This window comes from Typopeltis vanoorti, chromosome 10 (genome assembly GCF_054136105.1).
Source record: "Typopeltis vanoorti isolate ZY-2024b chromosome 10, IOZ_Tvanoo_1.0, whole genome shotgun sequence".
In the NCBI taxonomy this organism is placed as follows: Eukaryota; Metazoa; Arthropoda; class Arachnida; order Uropygi; family Thelyphonidae; genus Typopeltis; species Typopeltis vanoorti.
The window spans coordinates 77,774,921-77,789,241 of record NC_143558.1 but is presented as its reverse complement, the minus strand read 5'-3'; the positions used below and the strand labels follow the sequence as shown (position 1 = coordinate 77,789,241).

Below are 14,321 nucleotides of genomic sequence, written 5' to 3'. Positions count from 1 at the left end.
CTAGATTTCTTTGTTGAAATGTTTTGTGGATTTTGCAAATATAGCAAAAGGATTACCAATCCAACTTGTCTTCTTTCTTGAATTCGTACTTCTAAAGCATTTAATAATTGGAACTAATTTCAGTCATTAAATTTTTTAGTTCATTTAACAGAAATTCAAATATACCTTCACTTGTTAATAAATTGGCATCTCGCTGCCCTAAGGCCTCAGCTGGACTGATCGCAACACTTTAAGAAGCTCCATGATTTTAGAATATTGAGCTTCATTCCACTTATGAGAAGCACCAATATCATTCAAAGCTAAAACAACACATTCTTTTAATGTTATAAATCTTTCAATCATAGCCTCTAAACTATTCAATCTCGTTTGGCAGTCAAGAATAGGACTTGATTCCTTTCCTTTTTTTTTGTTTTACATAATTCTGAAGGATGCTATCTCTTATGGGAGTTTTTTAAAAAAAATTGCAAATTTTTCTAATTTGAGAAATTAATTGTTTGTAATTGTCAGACAACATAGGGAATCCACAGTCATTATCTAGATCAAGAGAATTTAAAAAATCCTTGACAGTCATCTTCACACTCTAAGTTTTCTTTTGATTGCTCACTTGTAACATATACATCGGTTTCAAGTCAAAATATTAACGTTTTTATTTAATTAATTTTTACATATTAATTCTAGTATCAAATTATATTTTTTTTTAATTTAAAAACCAGTTTTTGAATTTTACAAATTTATCCAAAAAAAAAAAATTCTTTTTAAAAACCGACAAACCCTATTACAGACCATATAAAAATTAGCATCTGCTACATCCAACAGCATTCAGCTCACCATCTATCACAGAAGACTGGAATTATAAAAACTTTATTCTGACATGCTCATACTATTTGTCCTACACCTCAACTATTACAGCAGGAACTCTTAAACATCTTGGCTCAAATAATAAAGAAACAGTATGACATGTTCCATTTTCTGACATCTCAGAACCCATTCCCAGAATTCTCCTTCCTATCAACACATTATTAGCATGGTTTCCATGCTGATAATTTGTTGATCAAAAGATAAATGATCTCCTCTAGCTCTCCCTAGCATTTACCAAGTTCATGTTGATTAACTTGGAAAGGATTAAAGGATTAAAACAGAATTTAATACTTCCTATATTTCATCTCAATCACAGAGACATCTTCAGGGATTACAAAAATAACTAATGTAACATATACACAAATACCACACAATATTAAGCCAACCACGTGGGTGACTATAAAGTCCTATCTAGGTGGAGCTCCCTCTATGGGTGGTTGTAATTGGCCTGGAATATAAGGTGGGATCTATGATGATTAGTGTTTCTCAAATCTTAGGCAGCTTAATGCAACCGTATTTATTTAAATTTGGTTGATTTCTGAGAGCTGCTGCAGATTCAAAAAATAGTCTCCCTTTTTTGAATTTACTGTGGTGGAGCATGGTAGTTTTTTCCCAAGAGATCCTTTGGGTTGTATCCAAGACATGTTCTGCCAGGCCTGACTGATCATAGTTGTGGTTGCAGATGTATTGACTTGTGTTCCTCTAGGCGGATGGTTGTTGATCTGCCTGTCTGTCCAAAGTATGCTAGCTTACAGGAACAGGGAGCAAGTTTGCAGTGAGGCTTAAATACTGTATGTAGGTTGTACTTATTTAAAATCTTGGCTATTTTTTCTGATGTGCCATGGATGTAGGGTATGGTGATGACATTTTTAAACTATTTCTATAGTGATGGCTGGGGAATGGGGAAGGAACTGATTATTTTTTTAATGCTATGACTACTGTAGCCATTGGAGAGGAAGGTAGTGTATATGTGGTTGAGCTCAGTTGCAAGGGTGGTTCCACTGGAACAAAGATTGTGGGCTCTCTTGTAATAATAATGTTTTAATAATGCCATATTGTTGAGCTGGGTGGTGGTGGGAGAGTTTGTGAATGTATCTGCCTGTGTGCATAGCTTTTCTGTATACAATGAAGGAAAGTGTACCATTAGGAAGGCGTGTAACTAAGGTGTCTAGGATGAGTAAACTATTGTTATTTTCCTTTTCCATCGTAAACTGGATTCTTGGATGTAGACAGTTGAGGTAACAGAGGAAGGAGTCTAATGTGTCTGGGCCATGAGGCCAAATAGAACACATCATCTACATATTTTAGCTAGATAGAAGGTTTGAGAGGGGCTGAGTCTATGGCTCATTTTTTCAGAATTTTTCATATAAAAATTGGCAGAGGAGGGGGGAACCCATGGCGGTTCCCTCTATCTGCTTATAGATTTTGTTCTACCAAGAAAAATAACCAGAATTGATGGCAAAGGAAAATTGATCTAAGATGTCAGAAGGAAAAACATTTTCTAAGAGTGTTAAGGTATCAATTAGTTAAGTGAATATTGGTAAACTGTGAGGTGAGGAGATGTCAAAGCTTACCAATTTAAAATGGGTAGAGTTTTTTTATATAGGATGTGGAAAGTCCAGTGAGGGGGAGTCAGAGAGTTAGCCAGCTGTTTTGACAGTTTGTAGCAAGGGGCATTAGTGGCATCTACAATATTTCTTAGTGGGGAATTAGGTTTGTGGATTTTTGGTAAATCGTATATTCAGCGGGGGGGGGGGGGGACAGAAAGGTTCGAGTTTTTTCGTAATATCTGGAGGCCAGGAAGATACTTTTTAAGTAACTTTTTTTAAATTTTTTAACTTGTGTTGTTGTGGGATGGTGTTCTAGTGAGATATAGTAGAGCAATCTCAGAGGATAATCTCCATTTTTTGATTCTGTTTCATGGCATTAAGGATGACCGTGGCATTACCCTTATCCTCTCTGGTGATGACAATTCTTTTGCCTTTTCGTAATTTCCTAAGAGCAGTATATCGGCTGGACGATAAATTACTTTTTGGAGGCGAAGACTGGGTGAGGATATTGGCGATGTCAAGTCTGATGTTATTTGCTATCTCTGGCGTTAAGTGACAGATCCAGTGTTCGATATTATACGTTACATCTAGTACCGGCACTTCTTTCAGTGCGACTGCGAAATTGTGGCCGAGGCTTAGGACACTGACGGCATCGTCGTTGAGCCTTTTGGGAGATAGATTAACTACTGTCTGGAGTAATTGAATTTGTGGTTGCAGTTTGGATTTACACACAGCATTTAAGTCTCCTGCAAACTTGCTACCCTTATCTGTTCTACAAAAGATCAGCTCTCTCAGTGTCTAGAGTTTATAAAGTACCCTGTTCCTGTAAGCTGCTATACTTTGGACAGACAGGCAGATCAGCAACCATCTGCCTAGAGAACACAAGTCATACATCTGCAATCGTGACTATGGTCATTCAGGCTGGGCTGTCCATGTCTTGGATACAACCCATAGGATCTCTTGGAAAAAACCACCTTGTTCCACCATAGTAAATTCAAAAAAGAGAGACTATTTTTAGAATCTGCAGCAGCTCTCAGAAATCAACCAAATCTAAATATTAAGCTTCCTAAGATTTGGGAAACACTAATCATCAGAGATCCCACCTTACATTCCAGACCACCTACAACTGCCCATAGAGGGCACTTCACCTAGATAGGACTTCAGAGTCACCCATGTGGTTGGCTTAGTATTGTGTGGTATTTGTGTGTATGTTACATTAGTTTTTTTGTAATGTCTCAGTGACTGAGATGAAATATAGGAAGTATTAAATTCTGTTTTAATCCTTTCTGAGTGCTGTATACAATCCATTAAGCCTCCAACATGATGTCCTCACAGCACTTAAGCCTCAACACATGGATCTACCAAGTTCCTTGTGGCTGTCACTGTTCTTACTTTAGACAAGTGGAAGTTCTGTAGAAAAGAGAATGCAACACCAGTCTTACATTAGTAACAGTGAATCTGAAAAATCTGGCTTTGCACAGAACACTTACTTTATTGATGTTGTATAAATTTGAATGTTTGTTTGAAGGAAGCGCTGAGGCTTTACTTCACCATCCGAACTTAAATTGAAACAGCTACCTCTCTCTCTGAGATATGGAAAAGTCTTATTTTAATCACACATCAATAATTTTTTTTTTTAATAGCTAATGAATTATCAATATCGCAGTATTTCCTCAGTTATCATTGCATTGTTTTATGTATGACATCACATGACTCTTACTTTTTCAAATCAGTCCAGTGTTTGCATTCTTCTTTGTAATTAACTATCATCACCACTGATGATGGCCAAAATATATGGCCTTAAATAATAGTATTAGTTATTCCTTGTGTTTTTTTCATGTTAATTTGAGGATAGCATCCCTTATCCATGCTACCGAAGACCAGCCACAGTCCCAAGACTTGTCAGGTGTTTATCAGGTCCTTTGAATTATAAACTACCCTACTATGACCAAACAAGCAAGACAATCAACATCAGAATTGCTGAACATAAGGACTATATTCATTTCCATCACTACAGCCACTCAAGACTTGCTGACAATGCTTTGGACACCCACTGGAAGAAAGCTGTTTACTCTATCTTGGCAAATATAAATATGAAAGACTTTTCCTTTAAACTGCTTCTGCTTTAAAAAACTATCCTAACCTCCACAAATTCGGTTGCATGAAACTGCCCCCAAATTGCCAATGACGCCCAATTTAGCCCACTAGGAGGCATTACTTAGTACTTCAGGTCTACTGTCAATTGACATGCTTCATTACTTAGTGAATTGAAGTAATGAATATTAGTAATGAATTGACATGCTTCATTACTTAGTGGCTGCACACACACACACACATATCTTGTATTTTATTTCCTCATGATGGCAATTTGATTTTGCCAAAATATTGGAAGTATCAATCAAATTTATTTTAGTTAATATATTAGTCTACATTGTAATTTCTATATAAAAAAATACAGTTATGAGTAGCCAATGTATAAGTCTTACCACCAGAAACACATTTCCTATTAAAGCAAATGGACAAAGTAATGTTTTAAGAAAATTCAGCCAGAGAAGCATATGTAGAGTAATTCATTACCTTAAAGATAACATCTTTAAGGTAATTAAGTTCTTGGAAGAAGTATTAACAAAACAGTAGAATATGACAGTTTGATTTCTCATTTTGTGGACCAAAAGTGGAATCAGCTTATTTCCTTTCCTTTCACTCTCTGAAGGTAGGCTTGAAATGTTTTCGTGAATCCCTCCTCTTCTGCTTATGCATTCCCCTGAAGAATGCATAAGCACCTATTAGATTTGTTTTGTCCTTCTAAATGTGTGTTGGTCCATACATATACCCAATTTCATTCTGACTAGATGGAACTTTATTTTTGTTGAAAGTTTTTCACTTGGTTATATTATAAATTAAAGATTCCAAGAAATTATTATTATTATTATATGACACCTCCAGGGAGTCCAAAGACTCATTGAGGGAGGGCACCTACTCTACAACTCTGTCTCCGCCACTCAACTACCATCATCTACTGCAACTACCATTGTCATCTACCGTCCACTTCCACTGCTAGATTTTCACAGACAATCACAAACATCCATGCCCAAAGTGGGATTGGATCCCATGGCCTTTTAGCTGGAGAACAGATGCTCTAATCACTCGACCAATACAGGCTGGCATATATACTTGGTTTATATAATTATATACTTGGTTTAATCCATTATCCAAGTGTAAGCAAACAAAGGTTGTGCCTAAAGTATCTTTCAGGACTGGGGCAACTTGTGGCAAAGGTGGTATAACTTCTCATCACTTGCTTCGGTATCCCATAATGCAAAGCACATCTCCTTGCAGACATGTATAATACTATGCGTTAAGGGAAGGGTAACTACCCAGACCGGTTTCGACCTTTAATGAGGTCTCATCAGTGGGAGCCAGACCCAGAAGTGGTGATACTAAGGCAGAAGCAATGGAAAGGTCATATTTACTTATACGAGTTGCCAAAAGGCGTACCACCTTATTAAATTACTCTGGATTTAGAGTCCTGAAGATACTTCAGGTGCAAACTTTGTTTGCTTACACTTGGATAAAGGATTAAACTAAATTTATTATAGTCTATCCAAGTGGAAAATAAACTTTGAACATCTTTATATCCAGAGTAATTTAATAATAATATGGTATAATGTTTGGAAACTCGTATAAGTAAATATAACCTCTCCATTGCTTCTGCCTTAGTATCACCACTTCTGGGTCTGGCTCCCACTGATGAGACCTCAATAAAGGTCAAAACCGGTCTGGGTAGTAGCCCTTCCCTTAATGCATAGCATTATACATGTCTGCAAGGAGATGTGCTTTGCATTATGGGAGATACTGAGACAAGGAGTGATGAGAGATTGGTCCACCTTTACTATGAGTTGCCTCAGTCCTGAAGATACTTTAGGCGCAAACTTTGTTTGCTTGGATAAAGGATTAAACTAAATTTATTCTAGTCTAACCAAGTGGAAAATAAACTTCCTACACTAATGACAGAAATCGACAGTATGTATTGATGTCTCAATTTAGAAAGGATAATAGCCAGATTTTTAACATCTAGCAAGCAAGGTATTCACTACACATGAATGACAAAAATATACCTTACATATAAATGCTTATCTTTATTCTTGCTAAATTTTGGAAGTCAAAATAAACCTCAATATTTCTTAACCAACTAAAAGCAAACATGAGAGTCAGCACTGTAAAATAGAAAATTGACAAAAAGAAGAATAATCATCAATATTGCCATAACTAAGTTAATGCAAACAAGAGACCATATATAAATTAGGAATATATCAATTAGGATGTCGTTTTGAAGAAAAAGCGATGAATTTGTTCAAGGCACCATACTTTTTTTTTACTGACAATGTTATTTTTCTCTGTTAAATTATCTATTTAATGATATATTTGCAGTTTATCATACTTTTACATATATATAAAGAGCGATATCTAGTGTTAGGGGAAAACACAAAATTGCAATTAAATTCAGCTGACTGCACGTCAGCACTAGTGTATTGCAGGAAAGTGCAATTTCAGGGGTCACTTGACATAAGGTTCGAATGTCTGAAAGATCACTGTTTTGGAGGTCGGATAAATGGTAGATTACTGTATTCTAGATTTTAACGTATCTAGAATACTGTTCTTACAAAATTAATAAGCTAGGTTTATCGTTCTAACAATTCTGCATTTTTGTTGCTGTTGTCTCTAGTACATTTAAAGAGGTACAGGCTAAATTGATAAGTTACTGTCAGATTAAAGAGGTTTATCTGTAATTAATTACTTATTTTTTTGGCTTCAATGTTAATAAAGAATCTGTTTTATATTTTGATTAATTTCATTTTGTTGCTTAGAGAGATTGCGATTCAAGCTAAATTGTGGTGTGAAACTGTACTGAAAGAAACTGGAATGAGACCAAAGATGAGACCATACATCTGTGGAAGAATTTGTTGCTGTCCAAGGTGTCCACAGGTTAGTATTAATCGTAGATATTTCTAAACGCATTATAATTGGCTCTTACTATAGCAAATACATAAGGATCACATAAATGGTTAATGATGTGAATACTTTGTTATAGTGAATTTCCTTTAGCAAAGCATTGTGCCTGGGGATTTGGTTGGAACTCTTCAGTAGTTTGTTATAATGAGTGAGTTTGCTGTAACAGTGTTTGCTATATTGAGTCAACTGTATAATCAGTGTACAGGCAAACCCCAGTTTAGGAACATAAAGTGTTCCTCGAAATGTGTTCATAAGCTGAATTTATTTATTTATTTTTTTTTTCAGAAGATATATTGTTAAGCTAATTAATATATTGGTGAACTTTGGGCATTATAAAATGTTCATAAGCATGGGAATTCTGTGTTCATTGAATGAGTTGGGGTTGTAATTTATTAGCCTGTGTGGTGTTCGTAAGTCAAATTGTTCATATCTTGAAAGTTCCTAAGTAGAGATTTGCCTGTGTCCTTATTTTGGACATATTTTAGTCATTGATCAAATCTTGTTCATGTGTTTGAAGCAGATTATTAAATTTTGTTTCTCTATAGCCCTGATTTAAGCATAATCATTGTTTTAATTTCTTCTGCCTTGTGATGCTGAAATAAAATGCTCTTTCTTTCTTTCAGAAGTTTTTAAACTTCTGAAAGAAATAAAAGAGAAAAATAAAAAAATAAAAGAGAGGTTGCTTATCTATAAGAGAAGATAGCAGGTGAATGACCAGAGTTGCTGGGTGCTCTTAGCCATCCACTATATGATAATCATCATTTAATGTCCAAAGAGGAAACTCAAATCAGTTAAGCAGATGAATAAAATCATCACTAAATGGATTGCTGAGTGGGCCCCAATCTTGATATGATTGAGTGTGTTAAAAATTCTGAGTTGTTTGATTGCTTAAGATTTTATTGGCATCTGTTGGCATTTAAGGGAAGGTATGATAGCTGGGTTGGGTAACTTACAGTCTCCCTTGATGAGTCCTTGACTCCCAGGAGATTTCAGATAATAATAATAATATGTCAAAAGTTAAAGCAGCGCACAAAGTAAAGCATGTATGTATGAAGATATCTTGAAATTTGATTTGGGTAGAATCTTAGTAGGAATTACTAATTATTTAGTGAGACTACAAGTGATTTTGACTGTTAATGATTTCTGTTGTTTTTCAAAAAGTGAGGCAAGATACAAATTCAGAGATAGACACAGTGATTTGACCACATGTTATTCTACTGGCATGACCTCTAGTGAAAAAAAAAAATATATATATTTATAAATTACATCAAGCTAAATTCTATTTATGATGACAGGATTAAACATTCTTTCTTCCAAATGGTTTTCTTTCAGAAACAGTTAAAAAAAAAAAAAAAAGTTTTTTAGCACGGTTGTAAATTCCATAAAATTACTGTAGAAATTCCAGTATCTTAAATAACAATTGTAATACTAAAAATAGGACATCTTTGTTTCTGAAAGAAAACCATTTGTAAGAAAGAATGTTTAATCCTGTCATCATAAATAGAATTTAGCTTGATGTAATTTATAATTATTTTCCCCCCCATTAGAGGTCATGCCAGTAGAATAACATGTGGTCAAATCATTGTTTCTCTAGCTTACAGTTAATAATGTAACTCAGCTTGTCTTGTATATTTATGTATGCTCCAGATGATGATCTTGATATGAAGATCGAAACGTCGGGATAATAAAAAAGTTTTTTAACACGGTTGTAAATTCCATAAAAATTTTTAAATGAATGCTGATCACTCTATAACACTAAAAGAAAGGATTAATTTAATATAGATTAGTATCCATGCAGTATAGATGATGATGATATGATGAGTATAAAAGAATGTAAAATGAAGGGTATTAGTTCTAACCAGTTACCAGATATCATCACAATCAAAAAATGTGTTAGTATCTCAGCTATTTAACACTCGTCTAGTGAAAAGCCAGAAGAGGTATGTTGGGAACTGTACTTAGTGTAGTAGGTGGTTTGCCTCAGTTATTTATTTGCAGAAGAAGTATGAGGCCAGGAGGTTAGTCTTGTCTGTGTGTGTGAGCTTACAGTCCAGTTGGATGTAAAGTTGGAATCTTGAAAGTACATAAGTTATCCTCATTGGAGTTGCATACCTAGTGATCAGAAAGCATTTCTGTGCTTTGTACAAGAGGAAAGCTTTAATTTGACCCTTCTAAAGTTGGACTCAATGCTTTCAGCTGTACATGGTGTGGTGTAGGTGGCCATGTGTGAAGAAAGTTTTTGTCTTAAGGCACTTGTGGTATGTTTGAATTTTTTGCTTTGACTACCTTAGCACATTTATTAGAAAACCAGATTAGATGGTAGGTAGATTTGAGTAGAATGGAGGATAAAGGCAATTATTTCAGTGATTGGATCAGAAAAGAACTCAAGATCGCTGGAAGAATGGGTTATCTAGTGTTATGGTGGGTATGTGGTCAGTTTGCATTTCTTCTAACTTGTTCAGTTGAATTAGAAAAAGGGAAACTAATTGGAATTTGTGAATGAAGTTCCCATGGAGACCTTATTGTTTGGATTGCTGGACTGCAGAAAATCAAACTTCAGGAATAAAAATTCAAAGTGGCTGATTGGATGAATTGGGAAGAGCAAGATTGTGGGTATGTGTACACCCATATGTATATATGTACATATTTACATGTGTGTGTGTACACCCACATGTATATATGTACATATTTACAGAGAGCAAATAAGTGAGAGGAAATGGCAAGGAAATTCCAAGTTAGAATAGATCAGGAATGGAATTTTAGGCGAAGTATTTTTTGGTGTGGGATGTCAGATGCTACGAATGTGCAGGCACCATCTTTTGCGTTGGAAAAAAATTATGCAGATTGTAATTTGGATACTTGATGTGGACAGTGTTTGTTACGACTTCCAATTAAGATTTTGTTAGAGAATAAGGTTTGAATATCTGTAAATGGGGACATATATCAGTTATGATTGTTTAGGCAATGAATGTGGAAGCGGACATGAAAGTGATTTTTGTGAGAATTTCATGTATTTTTATTTGTTGCCTTTTATAGTGTTGGAGGAGAATAGCAATAGGGTAGGGATGAAGGCCTTGCAGATATATCCTCCATACAGAGAATACCTATCCGATGGCTATAATATGGCCTTGGCACTTTCACTTCTCTGTATGTGCTGTTATACTCACTCATTCCAGACACAATACAACCTTCCCAGTGATGATACAGACTCTTATCCTATGCTCTTCTTCTTCTCATATTCTTCATTCTACCTTCTCCTGAATCTTATTTTACTGTCCTGAGTTCTGGACTACTGTCACTGAGATCCAATGCCTTGCCACTGTGTTTGTTGTGCAGAGTGACCATGGCCATCTAGAAAAGGGGATCTGGAAAAGACAAGATGAGTAGTCCTGAATGACTCAGCCAAGATTAGTGGCAAGGCTAGTGGGCTTGCCTATAAGGATCAGCATTATCAGCGTTATTCCTTTTCCCATATTCTGGGGACAGGACCAAGACTTTCTGTGATTGACATGGCATCCAGGATAGCCCTGGCATTCCACTCCTAAGCACAGTCATTGTTTGCCAGAGAGTTGGGCATCCATGGGAGCTTTGTCACTGAAACAAACTCCCTTTGAGTGTGCCATACTTCTTTATTCAAAATCAGTCAAGAAACTTCATTTAGTGAACATTCTTATAGAAACTACACAGACACAATCTGAGCAACTCTGTGCAACATCTTTTGTAGTCAGCCAATATCAGAATTGTATCTCCTCAGTGTTGCTGATGAAATCATTGGGATTATTTTTATTAATGAACTCTAACAAGAATTTTTACATTTAAGATTGAAATAAAACTTGAAAAAAAAAATTAAGAATCATAAATCTTGTAATCTATTCCGAAAATCAAAAAAAAAAATTTTTTTTTTTTTTTTTTTGATTTTCTGAATAAACTGATTACATGAATAATCTAATTACATGAACATTCCACTTGGTGAATTCTCTCATCATTTACTTATTTATCTGCTTTTTGGTTTCTGTAACAGTTGACATTTGAACTGCCAATACTTTCCTTTAAATCACCTTCTTTCCACTAATGATTCGTGAGGGACTTTTTATCAGTGGCGATACAAAATAATTTTTAAAAAAATATTTTTTTCTTAATTAGTAACCAATTTATTAATAAATAAATCTGTAGATTTATTTATTAATAAATTGGTTACTGATTAGGAAAAAAATAATTTTTTTAAAAATTATTTTGTATAGGCAGCACCCCCACTTAAAACTTCACGGGCCGCCACTGCTTTTTATGTTAATTTAAATTTATGACAATTTTAAAGTGATGTATTAAGAGTATAACTGATATACAAAAGTCTGTAACATTCACTTCTACTTTGTATCAGATGCCCAGTGAGTGTATCACTGACCTAATATTGCACACTGATTGTGAGTACAATTGGTAAGGATGAGTATATTATATGACATCATGTGATAAAGCAAACTGTGACTCAAGGATGATTCATCCACTTGCGGAGTTGTACTGTACGAAATGACATTATGTGCCACATATTTAAAAATAATCAATGCAAAAAAGAATAGAATGAAACATTTATATAATTTTTTTTATTATTTTTTTATTTTATTTTTTTTTTTTTTACAGTATAAACATTGTTGCAGAATCCCAAATTGTACTTCATGGAATCCTGGGGTTCTGCAGAACGCCATTTGGGAAACACTGTTAACCACAGATATAAGAATTCTGAGGAAAATTTGGGGGAGTGAATGAGTGAGCAGATGGCATTAATGGTAGAATCATTAAAATTGAAGGCATTAGAAAGGAACATAACAGCATTCAAATGTGTGAATAAATCTGATCTCAAGAGTTGTATGATGATTTAAATACCATGAGGAAAGAAAAATTAGAACAGGTGCTTGATGTCAGGGTGGCATGAAAATTACCCAAAGAAAGATGCAGTTAGAAGCACTTAGAAGACTTAAATATGAGATCTGATCATATTGGAGTCCTTATATATAATAAAGTGATATGTAGTAAAATTGTCAATAGGAAGTTAGTAGTAATGTAAACTTTCATGTGGTACTGTTATAGTATCCTGTCAAATACATATGGTACATATCTAGAATTTAATGATGATAATCATGACAGCAATCACATGTACCACAAGTGCAGCATGTTACACAATCTGGTATAGTGCTGTGCAAAATGTAATCTTTAAATGATGACAGGCTGGATGACAAATGTGCTAGTGAATAGGGCTGCTTCCATAATTAAAACAAAGAAACAGCATTACAGCCAGACACAGTATATCAGAAAAGCCATTCATCCTATGGAAACTCTTCTCACTCAGTCATAACTAATTTAGGTTAGATTTGATTAATTGATGATTGATTCTTTTCCATCAAGACAGGTTGAGTACTTCATAAGTCCATCTTCTCCACTCTTCTCTTAATAAAAGTCTTTCTTGAAAGATCTTGAAGGTTGTTGATCTTAGCGGCTTTCTTAATATTAATGATCCAGCTTATCCTTGGTCTGTCCCTTTTCTGTTTGGTGGTTTTCCATCCCTGTATTGCAATGTAAGATGATCTCTGCTGATTCATTCCGTTTACATGCCATACTATTTAAGGTTAGATTTACCCCAAGTTTATAATAAAATTCCCACTAATATCAGTTGGTCATTTTTATCTCATTTATTTTGTTTTTCCTTAGGAAATTAGTGTTTTATAGTATATTAGTGTACATATTAGTGTATTTAGCATTTTATGTTTTATAACATATTTTTGTTACGATATTGCAATATTAAATATAGTTATAGATGGCGCCAAAAATGCACAAGAAGCATAATGCTAAGAAGAGCAGAGAAGCTGAGGATCTTGAGGAGGTTATTGAAAATGAATTGACCACCAAAATAGTGAAGTTAAAGCAGATTATTAGAGAGATAATGCGGGAATTACAGATAGGCGAAGCATTTGAATGAACACATAGGGAGGAAAAGAAAATTAAGCAGAAACTACAAAGCATAAAATCAGATAAATTAGTAAGTAATGAAAATCAGGTAAATAACAATGAATGTAAAAAAGGATATTATTTGGTATGCTGCCTCTATATTAAAACATGCTGTTGATGAGCGGGTTATAATTTCAAGTTTTCCTGGAACAAAAATTAAAAATTATAGCAAATGCAATTGAAAAACAGAAAAGAAAAGTAAATGAGATCATAATTGTAGTAAGTGCTAATGACCTAACTAGCAATAAGTTGAGTATAAGAGAGCGAACACGAAAAGGTTGTTGGAAGAAGCGAGAGTGAAGAGTAAGAAAGTGAAAATCATAAGCATATTACCTTCATATGACAAAAATGATTTAAGAAGGGCTATGATGACAAATCACTTGATACATAGGCTGTGTAGAAGGAATAGATGTGAGTTTGAGAGAAGATTGGATTCGTATAAGAGGGATGGCCTACACTTGAATGCATTTGGTATTCAGAAGTCTTGAAAAACTAATAACTGGTTTGAGACCTAACACAGAGAGGAGTCAGAGAAACCAAATTATAATTTGAGAAATGGTGAGAATATGTATGTTATAGTGACAATGTTTTATAACTGTGTTAATGACAGGAATGGACTTCATCATGGAAATGATTAAGAGGGAATGATTTTGACTTTGTCTTCATCCAGTTTGGAACCATCAACTATGTGCAATGATGTCTGCATATATAAGGCACTAGAGAAGAACAAAGATCTGAAAATTGTACAACTGTATCACGTAGACAACAGACAAGTAGTCTACAAAAGTAAGTGCAGGTAGCTTATTATATCTGTACGTGAATGCTAGGAGTATCAGAAATAAATGGGGTAGAGTTTTGTTGCCTTGGTCAGTATGTTGGGACCTCAGATTGTAGGCATTAGTT

The 14,321-nt window shown here is 34.6% G+C and overlaps 1 protein-coding gene across 3 annotated transcripts in view; it reads left to right on the top strand.

The window, feature by feature from the left end:
- LOC150102528 (osmosensitive cation channel TMEM63C-like) overlaps positions 1 to 14,321 on the top strand; it is a 491,876-nt gene that overhangs the window by 230,620 nt on the left and 246,935 nt on the right. For all 3 annotated transcript variants that reach the window (XM_090398766.1, XM_090398765.1, XM_090398767.1), the window contains exon 11: positions 7,277 to 7,394. In XM_090398766.1, coding sequence (XP_090254892.1) covers positions 7,277 to 7,394 — 118 coding nt within the window. The remainder of the gene's footprint in view (positions 1 to 7,276; positions 7,395 to 14,321) is intronic.